We start from the raw sequence: 14,794 nt of genomic DNA on the forward strand, positions 1-14,794 counted from the left end.
GAAATAATGAATAAGTGACTGGGATGGCCTTTCCATTCTCTAATTCATTCTTGAGTGGCAGATGAAAATGAGGAATATTTTGTCTTGTTTTCATACACCCTTCCTGTATAAGGAAATATCACTGCATAGATATAAGTGAAGTAGTTTGGAGGCACTTTGGGTCTCATTTTAAGTCTGACCTGCTCCAGCCCAATTTAACTGCTGATGTGGGAATGTGTGGATGTCTACACATCCAAAGTAACAATGGTGTTAGAAGTAGTGCACATATAAGGATGATTGATGCACTCTTTTTTGCACTTAACACCATTTACATAACCATTTATTTCCTGTTGTCCCTTTTCAGAATTGTGCCACATCTACATATGGAAATCCCTAACCCGGAAATTTTAAATCTTATCCCCAGCTCATTAAAATGTAGTTGAGAATGGTTGAATAAGCCTCACATGTCCCAAAGGAAAGTTTCTGTGGTGTCTCTGCTGAGTCCGTGGCAGAGGGCAGTAGCAAGTGCAGACATCATGGTATGTAGGAGGTAAAAGTGCTGATTCCCTTTAAGGCCTGAATTCATTATTAATGCATGCACAATGCTGGATTTGTTTGTTGCATCAAGCCTGCAGACTCACTGAGTCACTTTCTCCCATAGCCGCTCGGTGGATACTGGATATTGCTATGTGCTACTTTAAATACAACAGTGGATATCTCAATGGAGTAAAAGATTCTGACAGAGACGGAAGGTGGATGTCTGGGTGAGGGAGATGAGTATGGTAAAACAGAGAGAGAGAGAGAGAGAGAGAGAAGACTGTGAAACAACAGCAGCCTCAGCAGCAGCAGAGAGAAAAAAAAAAGAAAAGTAAAACATGATCCCACAGGTTTAAACTGTCAGTACAAACCAAGCAGTGGTAAAAGTTGTCACAGACCTTTAGCACAGAGGTGGAAGGAGATAGACTGGCGAGAAACATTGTGCCATCTCGCCTACTGCCACACTACATCCATCACAAGCCTCCTCTTGATTACCCAAACCCTGACAACACGTGCACCACCCATACTCCTACACCAAATTTACCAGCCCTCCGAACTAGCCTCACTCATTCCTCCGCCTCTCCGTCTCTATCTCTTCTTCAATCCATCTCTCTTTCTCATCCTTTTCTCTTACCACATTTAAGGTCAGGGTGGGATGTGCACAATAAATCTTCACTGTGGATTCTGACAGCCACCTTCAGTTCAGGAAGTGCTTTCACCAGTAAGAGGCAAGAGCTGCACTGCACATAAACTTTTCGTCTTAAAAACTATTTGGGTAGGCAGAAAGTCTGGGAGGAGAGTTTGGGAGTGTTATTTGGCCAGAAAGTAAGACAAATTGGTGGTGGGGGGGAAAACACACAAAGAAAGTGAGGAGGAGGAAAGGGCGAAGGCTAAAGGGAGAGATTTGCTGGAAGAGGGGAAGAGGGGATTCAGTGAACCCATTTGGTCCAGATTAATATGATGAATGGCACCAAGGAGCAGCTTTTACTGTGCTGTTATTTTCTTTTATTTGGCTTTTGTGAACCCTTTTACTACAAAGTGATATCAAAGGTCTCCCATTTCTAAGATTCTCACACACAAACACCTCCTCACACACTGAGGGTACAAAAATTGTTAACATGTACAAAACTGCTGTAGAACGAACACACAGACTTACATACACACAAAGAGCTATTCCCTCACACAGGGCATATACAAATTTAATTTTGTAAACATGTTTTCTTATACTGACATACTGAAACATAAACAGGCACAGCGTTTCCACACAGAGTTAAGTCATACAGGCTTGATTTGGACTTGATTACTGTAAAACTTGACCTGTCTAAAGACTTGAAACCAAAATAAATGAACTAAAGTTTAAGGTTTAATATCCTAGAACAACAAAACAATGATTATGATACATCTTCATGTAAATATTAGATAGGTTCCTTGAAAGGACAAAGTCATGTCCCAACGGTCAGCATTCAAGAGGCATAAAGACTTTGTTATACAACCAGTTTGCTTATGGAGACTTGGAGCTTAAACTTGTCTTTAAGGACATGTAACTTAATTGAGACCTGCCTTTACTAAATGTCAGACTTGACCTGGAGGTGCCCTGATGGACTTGGGATGCAACTTGACACTTGCTATCATAAGGCCTAGGACTTGACTTGGTCTGGTCCTTAAGTACCTGAGACTTCACTGGAGACATGCTTTTAGAAGAGATGAGAATGGATGTGCCCTGTAAGACTTTTATATAACACGAGACATGATTTTAAAAGACTTGAAACTTGACTTGGACTTGTCTTTAAGGACTTAGGACTTGACTAGAGAGTTTCTATGACTTGAGACTTGCAAGTCTCTCTCTTGGCTCTCTGGGGCAGATGTGTCTCAGGAGGTAGAGCGCTCGTCCACCAATTGGAAGATTGCCTGTTGGATTCCCGGCTCCTCCAGTCCACATGTTGATGTGTCCTCGGGCAAGACACCAAAATTGCTCCAGTTGCTGTGCCAACGGTATATGAATGTGTATGAATGGTTAGTTTCCTCCTCCAGGTTGGCACCCTGGGTAGTCATCCCTGCCATCAGTGTATGAATGTGTGTAAATGGGTGAATGAGACATGTAATTTTGTCATTGCATTGCTTTGAGTGCTCAGAAAGACTAGAAAAGTACAGTCCATTTACCATTCATGGTGGACTGATGCAACTTGAGACAAGACCTGGGACTTGATTTGGACTAGTCCTTGTAAAAGCTTGAGAGTAGATCAGAGGCTTGCTACTTGAAGTCCTGAGACAGGGCTCAGTGTGCCCTGAGGGACTTTTATGTAACTTGAAACTTGCTATTACAATCCAGACTTGACATGGACTTATCCTTAAGGACTTTGGACTTAACTTGACAGTCCTATTACAAGACTTGAGACAAGGATTATTAAAAAATACACAATACACAATAACACACACACAAAGTTACACCACAATGCCTATCACGCATACTCTCTTTCCAACACACCCACACGAAAACTGGCTCAGCGAGGTAATAAAAGCCATTGCTCCTCCATTCTGTCACTTATTGGCCTCCCCAGCACCATTTCCACCTATCTAAGACCTACAGCAACTCCCACTCTCATGAAAGAGGAGATAATATCCAGGGATGGAGGGATATGAAAGAAATAAAAATGATGGAAAACTGCATGGAACAGGGATTTCGGAAAGCGTGTTTGTAATAAAGGCTGATTTCATTTGTGAAGCAGACTGTGATAGCAGAGGTTGAAAGACGCCTCTGCAGAATATTATAAGAGAACATAATGCTGTTGGTGATGAATGAGCGATATCATACAGAGAGGGCTGCAACGACCAAACATGTCTGCTCAGATTGCACGTATTAAATTATTATTTTGCATATTATTTTGCTTCCCTACGCCCCTGCGTGAATGTATTGATCCCACAGCTGCGAATCATCATGAGTGTGTGCGTGTGTGTTGCTCAGCAAATCTACCAGCCAGATCCCATTATGAGCGATATCAGCAGTTAAGAAGTGTGACTGTTATTGTTCCATTATGTTTTTGCTTGTTGTATATTTCTATTTCTTCCAGCGACTCTCCTGCTGCCCAGTTATATAGTGGCATGTGTCTCCCTCAGTGGGAAACCGTTTCTGTCAGTTCTTCCCTTTGTTACCACCGTTTCCATCTTTCTCTTCTTCACCTATTTTTCCACTTTCGATCTCTGTCCCCTGAGGTGTTTCTCTCTTTCACCTACATTTTCTATCCCTTTTTTTTTTCTCCATTCCATTGCTTACGCTGTCCTCTGTTTCTAACCTTTCATCTTTCCACGGTCATTGATTCCTGCTGTCAATAAAATCCTCCACCTGAATACAAACAAGGACATTTGCATGACCGCCAATCGATATATAAAGAAAAAAATAAATCAGACACTGCTACGCCGCTGTTCAACAATAAAAAAAACACACAGTTTCAGTGTGAATCTGTGCTGTGGCAGAGAGAAAGTGGACACAGTGAAGGATTTTGACACAGAGGGAATTGCACGCTCCGCTTGGTGTAATTTTACAGGTAGAGTGGCATGGACGATCCTATTCAAAGACCAATGTAAGCTCCCCCCCCCCCCCCCCCCCCTTGCTGTTGGAGGTGCAGCTGGACGGCGGTCACAGTATTTGTCAGTAAAGCAGTGAGATGTTAGCCCTGAGCTGGGTAAACAGTTAGATCTTAGTCCTTACCCAGAGCTAGACATTGGCTTTAAAGAAACACATACATGCACACAAAAAGACACACAAACAAAAATCTGTAGGAGCTTACTGCATCACAAAAAGAGGGGAGAGTAAAATTCAGTGTATGTGTATGTGTGTATGCATGAGGGTATGAGAGAAGGGGGCTCAGGTGAACAGACAAGACAAGAATTGGGTTTGAAACTGTCTGTATGAGGCTCCAGTCTGCATTTCATTTCAGAGAGACAGTCAGGAAGACCTTGTGTATGTGTGTGCACGTGTATGTGTGTGTATGTGCGCGTGTGTGTGCCCATCATGCTCTTTGGAGCCAGTTGGTGCAGGGGAGCTCTAAATTTAGCAGGCTCTTTAGTAGGAGTCATCTATCATTCAACACGACCCCTCCCATGAGGAAGGAAATGCTGTGTGTAAGTGTGTGTGTGTGTGTGTGTGTGTGTGTGTGTGTGTGTTACAGAGAGGCCGTGAAAGAAAGTTCAGTCAGGAACACTCTCGTCTTAGATTAAACTATTTATTGCAACAAATGGTAATACTGTTTTTCTTGGCGTTGAAGACTCCACTCTAAGATGCTGAGCTAAGACCAGAGAGCGCAAAGCAAAACCCCCTAGAGTGGGCCGAAAGCAAGACATGAATTACAGATTGACCCTAGAGCCATGATGGGACCCTGAACCAAAAAGGTGGAGGCTGGGGTGGTGGAGGCAAGCAACAGTGAAGCAGATCAGTGTAGGTGGGAGACACATCTAAATGGACCATCTTGTGGTGAGAAGTAGTCAGTTGCTGTCAGCTGATTACAGATGGGGCGTATGACTTCTGTATGCGTTGCTTAATTAAAACAGCAACACACACAAGGTAAGAGACAAAGACACAGACCAACTAATGTTTTGCATAGGCACAAAGACTTTTCCTCTTTCACCTGTTTGCTGGACACAAACTCTAAAATATAGGAATGACAAAGGGAAGGATACAACTGTTGTTTGATGTTTAAGGATCAAGACAGCAGAAAAACATAAATCCCCATTTTTGGCCATTGTGGATTTGCTTTGTTTGCTGTTGGAGTTATTGCTAATACTGTGTTGCCATGTTGGTGGATCAAAACTACACCCCCCCCTCATTTGCACATTAATTCGGTGCAAAATTGGAGACAGCTGCATGCACTATTATTCAAGCCTGTGGCGATGGTCCATGCTCCTCATAGCAGGTCTGGGCCTGAGAGACAGCCGGTGTGTGAGAATGCCCTCTGCCTCCCTCTTTTACAATTTCATTCCTCTCCTAGCGAGACAGATGTGCAGTGCCACCCGTTTCTTGCAAAACACCACCGCCTCCTTTTTTTCCCCTCCACTTCATAATAACAACAACATAATTTCATAACCTCATCAGGTAGTGTGGTCCCTAAAGATCACCGAGTTTACTAACAAGGAATTTCTGATGACAGCACCCAACAGCAGCAAATCAGCAATTTAAAGATGCCAGATGCTCGGCTTTCAAATTGTGCTCAGTAGATTTTTGTTTTGACAATAAGCCTGGACCAGTGAAGAGGCAACTGTGGGGGAAGATTATGCCAAGGGCTTGGCAGAAAATCTGTGATTCTCCATATTTTATTGTCAAGCATTGTTGACATGTACAATGGATGTGAGCACACACTTTGAAATTAAATTTTACATCCACAAAGACGGGAATGAAGCGTATGAATCAATAGCGACTGATGTAAGTGCTGCTTGAAGTAGAATAATAAACCTTTATTTACTTATATAGCATGGTGCTGAGGTCCACGATCGTCGAAATCATTCATGTTTCGATTCACGTAGTTTCGCTTATTACAACTAGAAAATACATTAAATAAAATGGAATATTAAATTGTTACAACTTAACATGTTTCTTAAGAAAGACAAGAAACTAAGACAGAAACTGCTGAGTTCAGGCTACACAATAAAAAATAAATCCTCTGAGTTGTTAAGTTTAGGTTAATGAGTAAGGACAACCTCTGAGATGTAGAAGTTGTATTTTCCTACTTTACAAGCTACTGGTAAACAAAGTGGAACATTTAGCAGCTTAAGGGCCAGATGTATCTCTCAGGACCTGCAAGCAAGAGCTATAAAGAGAGTGAATATTGGACTTAGATGTGTCAGGAGGCCAGCAACGTTACTCCAAATAAATGCTTGGTGTTTGTCTGCTGGACATTACCCAGACGACAAACTGTCGTTTAAACATAGACAATGATTTTCTACAGTTCTTTTAAATGGTCTGGATCAATATGTATTACAGTAAGTATGTTTATAAATATTCCCACATATTGTCTCACTTGCTTTAACTTACTTGAGCCCATTGAGGAGATACATGCATTTAAACCATCATATGTATATGGTCACTGATTCAATTTTATATGTCCCATGGCTCTCCATGTGTGAAATCAGAGAAAGTCTCCCCTGAGTGATTGCTTGATTGCTTTCCTGGAAAAATAAGTGTTTTCCACGGGGTAGCCAAAGGTAACGATGTCACTTCCACATTCAATTTCGACTCCCCGTGGAAACATCATTTAGATCTCAATTATCCTAGTCGTTTTTTTTTTCCTCCCTCTTTTTGCAGCTGAAAGGCTCGAAGTGACTTCTCATCGATTTTCTCCTCTCGCCAAAGTCCCTCTACCCCGTCAGCCGGGTACACAATGCTGGCTTTGTTCTGACTGTACACTGAGCATTTTCATTTATCTCTCTACGTGGGACACATTATCAAACTCTTTAGAAACATGGGAGCAGTGAAGCGCTCTGCTGACAACTAATATTGGAAACTTCAAACAAAAATGGACCAGCCATGTCTCCCATCAACATTTAATGGACTTCTGCACAGCGGTTCAAAATGTGGAATGCCACTCAAAAATGTTCATTCAATTGATTCACCATGGCAAAACAGTGATTTAAGATGGTTTCTATTCATAGTGGAAGTGTTATGAAGGTTAACTTGTAGAAATTACTAGAACTCCTCAAAGTGCTTGCAAGGTCAAAAAACTAATTTACTAAATATTTACTAATTTACATAAAAACTTGAGTCTTACTATGATTCATGGTAACTTTGCACCAAAATTTCCCAAGGGTCTTTTCTTCCAGCTGATTTAGAGGGTTCTCTAGCATGGTATGGCAAAGCTGATCAGAGCCACACACTTGTTTTAGCTACACTATCTGGGATCATATGTGGACATGTCTAGATTGGCCTAGTATGTTGTCAACAGGTTCAATTCAAAGCAGAAGTTTTCCTCTTCAGTCAGTTGTGGAGAGCAGTGAGCACAGGAACAAGTACTTTCTGTATTATATATATTGTGGTATTGGCTTTCTGCTTTTGCTTCCATTTTTCATGGAGTCAACTGGATAATCATCTATATTGTACTTAACATATTTATTGAATTTCTTCACAAGACAATGACTGACACACATCTCCTGGTTGCTACTGTTTCTCTAGCTCTTGCAGGCAAATTTCTCCAGAAGTATACCACTATGAAGTTAGATAAAGCTAATCCAGAAGGCTCCTTTTTGTGTTTACTTATTTGGTTCCACGGGCATGAACCCATTCCCAAAGCTCTATAATGGAGGTGAAGAGTGCAAAGTTAGAATGGATCATAGTAAGAGCAGCCACAATTATAGGAATAAGACTCAGGTTGAGATATACTGGGATTTCCCTTGAAGCTGGAAAAGTTTAAAGAGCTTTGCTTTGACTAAACATGAAAAAAATGGGCTGTGATGGTTTTGACAGCTGCCTGAAGTCCATCCTTTATATAAAGTGTAGATGATTAAGTCTGTAAAGATGCTACCAACCAACAACTTCATTTACCGGCCTTTTAAAAGTAACTTTGGCTGATTTATTGAGATGGTGAGTTTTATACATCTAGATCAATAGAATAATAAACTCTCACTTGCAGTCAAAACGCTATGGAAGAACTAAAGCCTGAGTCTGGGTTTTTAAGTCTATTGTGTGTGTCACTCTTTCAAGCTGCCTGTGAATTTCCTGGACACCTGCGTGTGCCAAAGGGTATTTTTTGGACCGTGCAGACCAATCCAATTTTCTACACAGTTCTAACACATGCAGGGGCTCATTCATGGCTGGCACATGCTGAAAACATCTTCAAGATTGACAGTCTCCTTTGAGATGCTTGAATGAAAGTCTGCATTTTAAAGAATATGAAACCATGCACAAAAGACACGTTCAATACAAGCTCAAAGCAAAGCTCTTCAATGAAGTCAATAAAAACCTCAGGCCATCTCTCTCAACAATGTCCACAGCACAGATACTGAAGCTGAAACATACTGAATCATGCTGAACACAATGGGCATATAAGCATTTACGCCACATTGCCTCAAACTACTCTGTCTGTTGTTAACAGATAGTACACTCATTTTTTTTCAGCAGGTAAAACTAATATCTGCAACCATCTTTCCTCCCATTCCAGCCATTATGCAGCGACTCGCAATACCTGATTGGATTGTATGAGAAATTAATTGGACTTCTGTGATAAACCAATATAAGAAGAGGAGGAGATTCGTCTAGGCTTTTCTGGGTTGGAGGTATTTGGAAGTTCATTTTGTTTAAAAGACATTAGCAGATGAGGAGGAAGTGGCAAGAAGACGAGAGGAGATAGCGACTTAATGAAAGTTTCTTTTCATGCCCGTGGGTTTCAGAGGCAACCATTAACAAGAGGGAGGGAAGATGAGAGGGAGACGTAGGAACAGAGATTCAAAAGTGTTCAGGAGACTCTACAGTTTAATAACTACAGTGCAGCTTGTTACAAAGATGTGCAGGGTGCCGGAATAGTTCGTCCAAACTTTTATCACCTAGAGGTAATAAATGAAAAGAAAATACCCAAGCTGAGATTCATTTAGATAAGACTACAGAGTTAACGACATAAATCTTTTTTTATTAACCACCAAAAACTGTAAAAAAAAAAAAAAAAAAGAAAAAAAAGTTAAGCCAAAATATTCTATTTTAATCTTCATTCATGCGGAATTTCAGAAAATATGGCATCGGATGAAACCAGCAGTAATGTGTTGCATTTTAACTTTGGTAAATTGTGTTTTTTTATTGACTCCTTATAATTATTCCAAATAAACAGGCTTATTAAGTAGAAAAAAAGGTCTCTACTTTAAATGCATTTAGGAGACAATCAGCAGACAAGCTGAATGGCTTTACAACATTAAAACAGCAAGAGATTGCTATTTCCTCCAGTGTAAAGAGATAAATTACACCCTACAGAAACAATTTAAAGGCTGATGGAATCACTTATAGGGATGCATTTTCAAGCCATTGCCTTAACTGATTATAGGATGTGTTAACAATCAATACTGGACTAATTGTTGAAAAATGACACACAACACAAAGCTTACATTTTGCCCTTGTTGGTGTTGTTGACTCTATAATAACATAGAATAATACCCTCACTTGAAACTGAGGTATGCTTTTGTCACTATTCATCGAATGGCTATACAAGTTTGAAATATTAAGTATAGCAAATGATGCTGCACAACAGTCAGGTTTTATTTGAGGACATTGATTAAAATGCTGGGCAGATATAGCACTATAACACTAGTTTTATGCATTTTTATTGTATTAATAAAAAAGCTGTAGCTGCACCTAGTAAACAGCTATGTATCTCTCTGCTAAATACTTTAGTCTTACAGGATTTATTTAAGATGATAAGCATGCAGTGACACGTGTAGGTCAACGGCCTGGTTAGCGGTTTCTAATGAAGCAAATAGTTTAGCATTAGCACATGTTTCTAGATAGCTAGTTAAATCGAACAGCCTCCAGACAAAATCTAGAGGTGTTTTCTTAGTTGCAGGACTTGATACTCAGTCAGGGGAGTTAGCTACCTTCCAGGATTTCCACAGTGGCAAAAGCAGAACTTTTTTTGTCATGTATTAAAATGGAAGAAGGGTGCTTGTTTATTGTGCATGCGGTCAGCAAACACACAATTAGAAGCGCCACCCAGTGACGCAACTTTCTACTGCATCAAAACCTGACAATTTTCCCTTACGAATCCTCATCTTCTACGCTGTTGGTTAATATATTTTTGAAGTGATTCAGTTTTTTTACATGATTACTGATTACATGATTACTGATTACCAGATTATTTTATATCCTTTATCATGTCTAATGTATCCCCCCCCCTTTGTAACTGATTGATAACGTAAAGATCTCCTGTGTGAAAGGAAGAAGTGTGGGTCTGTGAGAAATTTGGACAGACAAAATGTGGGAAAAACCCCCAAAAACTTCTGAATCCAAATTCCTGTGGATGATGCCTCACACACAGTCAGGAGACTGATGTATGACCTCGTTCATGATCTTCCCCCCCAATCAAGATCAGAGCCCTAGGTGCTGCATCTGGATGCCCAGGCTCAGCTGTGTGTCTCTGTCCTGAATCAACTGTCCTCGTTGGGAGAGCGAGCGGTTTAGCAAGTCGAGGTGACCCGTCTGAGTTTAAGACAGCATCCTTGATCAACAGACAGCTGCTGTCCACACATACACATATGCACATGTCCCTGAAGCAAGGCGAGCTCCCACCTGTCAACTTGTTTGCTATCCGTCATTTTAAATATTTTTGCATATGGCATACCATTAAACATGCCTAGTCTAGCCTCACTTATATGAAATAAAACTGCATTTTATTTCTGGATATTTTTGACCCTGAAACGGCAGAGAAGAGAAAGAAAAGCTGTAGCGTAAAAGGAAAAAAAAAAGAATGCAACATAACCATGGCAAATATTTATTTGAGTCACTTAATTCATTAAAAGCTGCACGGATGTTAAGTAGAATGACACGAGCTTTCTCAAAATTAATTGGAGTTAATTAAAGGTTAGGCAAGTTTAAGAGGATTTCTTGCAACCAAGCAACAAAAAGGAAAACATACAATCTGCCGTATGTGTATTAGCATCAGCATCTTACCTGCTCCAGTTTCCAGTGGAACTCGGCAGGTCTGAAGGTGTCCACTTGAGTGAAGTCTCTCCTCAGCAGGAACACCAACCGACAATTATGGACATACAGCGAGTAGTGATGACGGTTCATTTCTGTAGGAGGTAGAGAGCAAGAGAAGTAAACACCAGGGATCACATCACCACACCTACTCAGTGTCAGGTAAAGCCAGTCTGACATCTGGCTTTATGAATCCTCATGAAAAAACTGGGGCAGCACTGTTCTGAAGGCAGCCAACTTTCTCCACACTTAAATCACAATATTTCACTGGAATTTAAAAAAAAACTAGACTCTTCAAACTTTGTTCTGTGCAGCAGTATTTGAACAGTGACTTTTTCCCCAAATCCACACTGGGATCATGTGCATATAAAGCATAATTAAAAGCTCACAAAGATTAAAGATAGCACAGTGATGAGGCTAGGATATTAACTTTAATTTGAATATCCAATCAACTAGCTGTAATCATACATGGATAAAATATTTGCCTGTACAGTATATATATGATTATACATTATATACATTTCTATATATTTTCATGTATCCAGTCTTATACTAATGAGTGGTTTATGAGTGGCTGTGCCTACACATAACAGAGCTTTTCAAGTCCCCCAAATCAAACGACCACATAGGTCATTTAAACCTGCATGTCACAGCAACCCAATGGGGTGCAGAACGACCCATTTGGACTGACTGGGACCCACTGGGACCCAAATTGGAACTCAGTAGGAGAGGAATAGGATAAGAGGTCAGTGCACAGTGAGATGAAGAAAAAATGAGATATTAAAAATAATTAAGGTGACTTCTAATGTGGATCTAATAGCTCCTATTAGGAGCGTAATATGCCACTTTCCAAAATCATAACAAATCACTATTAAAAATGGATTCTGTTTCATGGTGTGACAACGCTGTGGTTAAACTACTTGGCTAAAGTTAGGGATAGATCATGGTTTGTGTTAAAATGTTCATTTGAAATGCGGTTACTACTTCATTAAAGTTAGGCAACCTTCATTGTGATGGCAACAGTAAACATGTCTTCACTTGTGGTTGGAAATGGGAAATAAACAGCAACCTCCTTTTGCCATCTAATAATCTATTCATTCACCCAACACACCTAATAAGAGGGTCACCTTACATTTATGTCAGCTGAACTTCTCTGGGTCATAATTAATACAGCAGGTCAATGTCTGTCACTCAAATGTAATTATAGGTTGGTTTTGGCACCTGAATTTACAACCTATAGAGTAATTTATATAGTATAGGCTTGAACATAGACATAAAGTCTCTCAACTTTCCTTATATGGTGTTGTCCTGCTGTTGTATGTTTGTTGTAGCCAATATGTGCTCACATAGAACAGACAGTGTCAGACATTATATCAAGCCCAACACAGTTACGTATATTTTATGGTGTGAGGATTTATGGTGAGAGGCCAGGTCCCGGGTTCATACTCACCAGTTTTGTCGGAGTTACAAAGCAGGGTTTCCTTCTCAGCTCTGAGCCCAGGACTAGGCCCATGTTTCATCCAGGTTGCTATGGTGAACTGATCTGTCAGGTTCTGTGGTACCACCCAGTCTGGGATTTTAGCCGCTTGACGCCCATCAAACCTGAAGATCAAGTCACTGTCCCTGCCGCTGTCAGTCACCAGGGAAGCTGTCCAGTTTGTGGCGGCGCTGGGGGCAGGGAGAAGGTCAGTGCTGCCCGATGAGGCTCCTGGGGTCATCACCGTGGGAACAAATAAGAGGTGGAACAGAAAATGTGTCAATAACAATCAGGGCAGATATGCAGTGTCGATTGGCCTAACCTTGGCTATGATTACTTATGAGTAAGGCAGATGGCAGGGCTTAATATGTAATCAATGGGCCGAGATGGATAGAGGATGCGAGTATTGATTCATGGCGAATGAAACTGACTTTCAAAAGAAAAGAGATGTGAGTCATTGTTCACGAGTGCAGTACATAGCTCACTAAAACGTGCTCCTATAGACACAGAGAGGACATATTGACAGAGGACTAAGTGTTTAGAGCTGACACTTTTGTTATGTGATCCCTATACATGACTAACATAAGACACCAATCATTACTGCGTTACTTTTAAAGCAGCTCCATCATTCATTTGATACAATAACCCAATATAATGAGTCCTTAACAAGCTTTTGTTTTCAAACTGTCACCATGACACACATTATTTTTGCCATGTCGCTCACCCGGCTGCTCAATGTATCTGACATGCCCTTACTGATCTATCTTTGCCCCTCTGTGTGACACTGAAAAATGCATTTGATGCATTTAACCCACATTTATAAATCATTTGTAACAGCTTAGGGATGGTAATAAATCAAAGCGATACAGGAACCATGCTGTTGAGAGAAAAAAAATGGGTAATGTCAGAATTCACCATGTCTCTCTTGTCCAGGCAAACAACTGCAACATGCATCTGTTCATTTCTGCTAATAACACTACATTAGCACATTAATTGATGTTTTTCCCCCGTCTGTAAAGCTCTGTTTTTCACTACCATACATGCGTGCCAGTGTCGACGTTCTGACTCCAGTAATTAGATTCCCTCAGTAAATAAATACGCATCGACTTCTCCAGCACCCAGCTGCAGCCTTCTCTTCGCCCGATATCTTTGTACATTATCTCAAATTGATTGTGCTTTAAAAAAGCAATTACAATTTATTCTATTCGCTATCAGATAACGATTATGAGGTGCCTGAAAAGGACTCTTTAGTGGTAAACCATGCATGGACCGGGAGCGAGGGGAGTCGGGGAGGGGACGGTATGCATTCAGATGAGCTGGAATGGAGCTTGTGAAGGCCGTTAGTCAAAGATGATGACTCCAGCCCCCCTGCTGGCGGTGCAGTGTGGGCGGGGAGGGGGGAGCGGGTAAGCTCGGCTGCTTTGTTGGTGCTCTGGGCACCGACATGGTGGCTCGGCTGCTCATCAGTCACTGAGGAGAAAGCGTGGCTGCATCTAGGGGCGGCTAATGCCCTCGCTCTGTCACATCATTAGTGACACAGCTTTAAGTTGCCATTCTGGTGCCTTCATTTAGCGTAGGGGTTTACGAGGGACACAAGCTGAGATAGGAAAGCTACAAAGACCGGGAGCTTTCAGATGTTGGTTTAAAAAGAGCAGTGAAAGGCTCCTCAGGCCCTGTCTGACCATGGTGCCATTCCGCTAATGCTTTTAGCAGCTTACTTCTAATTCACTGCACTAACTTTCAGTTTGCCGCCACAGTCAGAAGCCATCTTTGAAGAGCCATCAACTGTATATCCTACATATCCATCACCATCCCAATAGCCAACAGTTTTACTAATCTAATATGATTTACTGCTTCATTTCAGGAAAGCACACTCAATCTCTTTCAGCTTGTCATTCTGGTATTCACAACACAACAGACACATTCAGAGAGGAGAACTAACCACAGAGTTTCTGTAAAGATTTCTCGGAGTAGGTCTCTCGGTCACAGCCTTTCCCAATGTGGCTGGTCTGCAACTCCACCATGGTCCTCACTGATGACAGCGGCCCGCCACAGGTCTCCAGGTGCATCTCGGGAAACAGCTGCTTACTGCCTGTTCCTGGCTCATAGTCCACTCGTTTATTCCAACCTGGGAGAAGAGGAAG

The 14,794-nt window shown here is 41.2% G+C and overlaps 1 protein-coding gene across 1 annotated transcript in view; it reads right to left on the minus strand.

Annotated features, from left to right (window-relative positions):
- The window catches only part of LOC128359798 (calsyntenin-2-like), a 137,623-nt gene that overhangs the window by 39,491 nt on the left and 83,338 nt on the right, over nucleotides 1-14,794 (minus strand). Inside the window, exons 6-8 of the mRNA XM_053320122.1 lie at nucleotides 14,593-14,778; nucleotides 12,624-12,881; nucleotides 11,147-11,268 (exon numbers count right to left, since the gene is read on the minus strand). Of these exons, the coding sequence (XP_053176097.1) occupies nucleotides 11,147-11,268; nucleotides 12,624-12,881; nucleotides 14,593-14,778 (566 nt within the window). The remainder of the gene's footprint in view (nucleotides 1-11,146; nucleotides 11,269-12,623; nucleotides 12,882-14,592; nucleotides 14,779-14,794) is intronic.

This window comes from Scomber japonicus, chromosome 6 (genome assembly GCF_027409825.1).
Source record: "Scomber japonicus isolate fScoJap1 chromosome 6, fScoJap1.pri, whole genome shotgun sequence".
Lineage (NCBI taxonomy): Eukaryota > Metazoa > Chordata > Actinopteri > Scombriformes > Scombridae > Scomber > Scomber japonicus.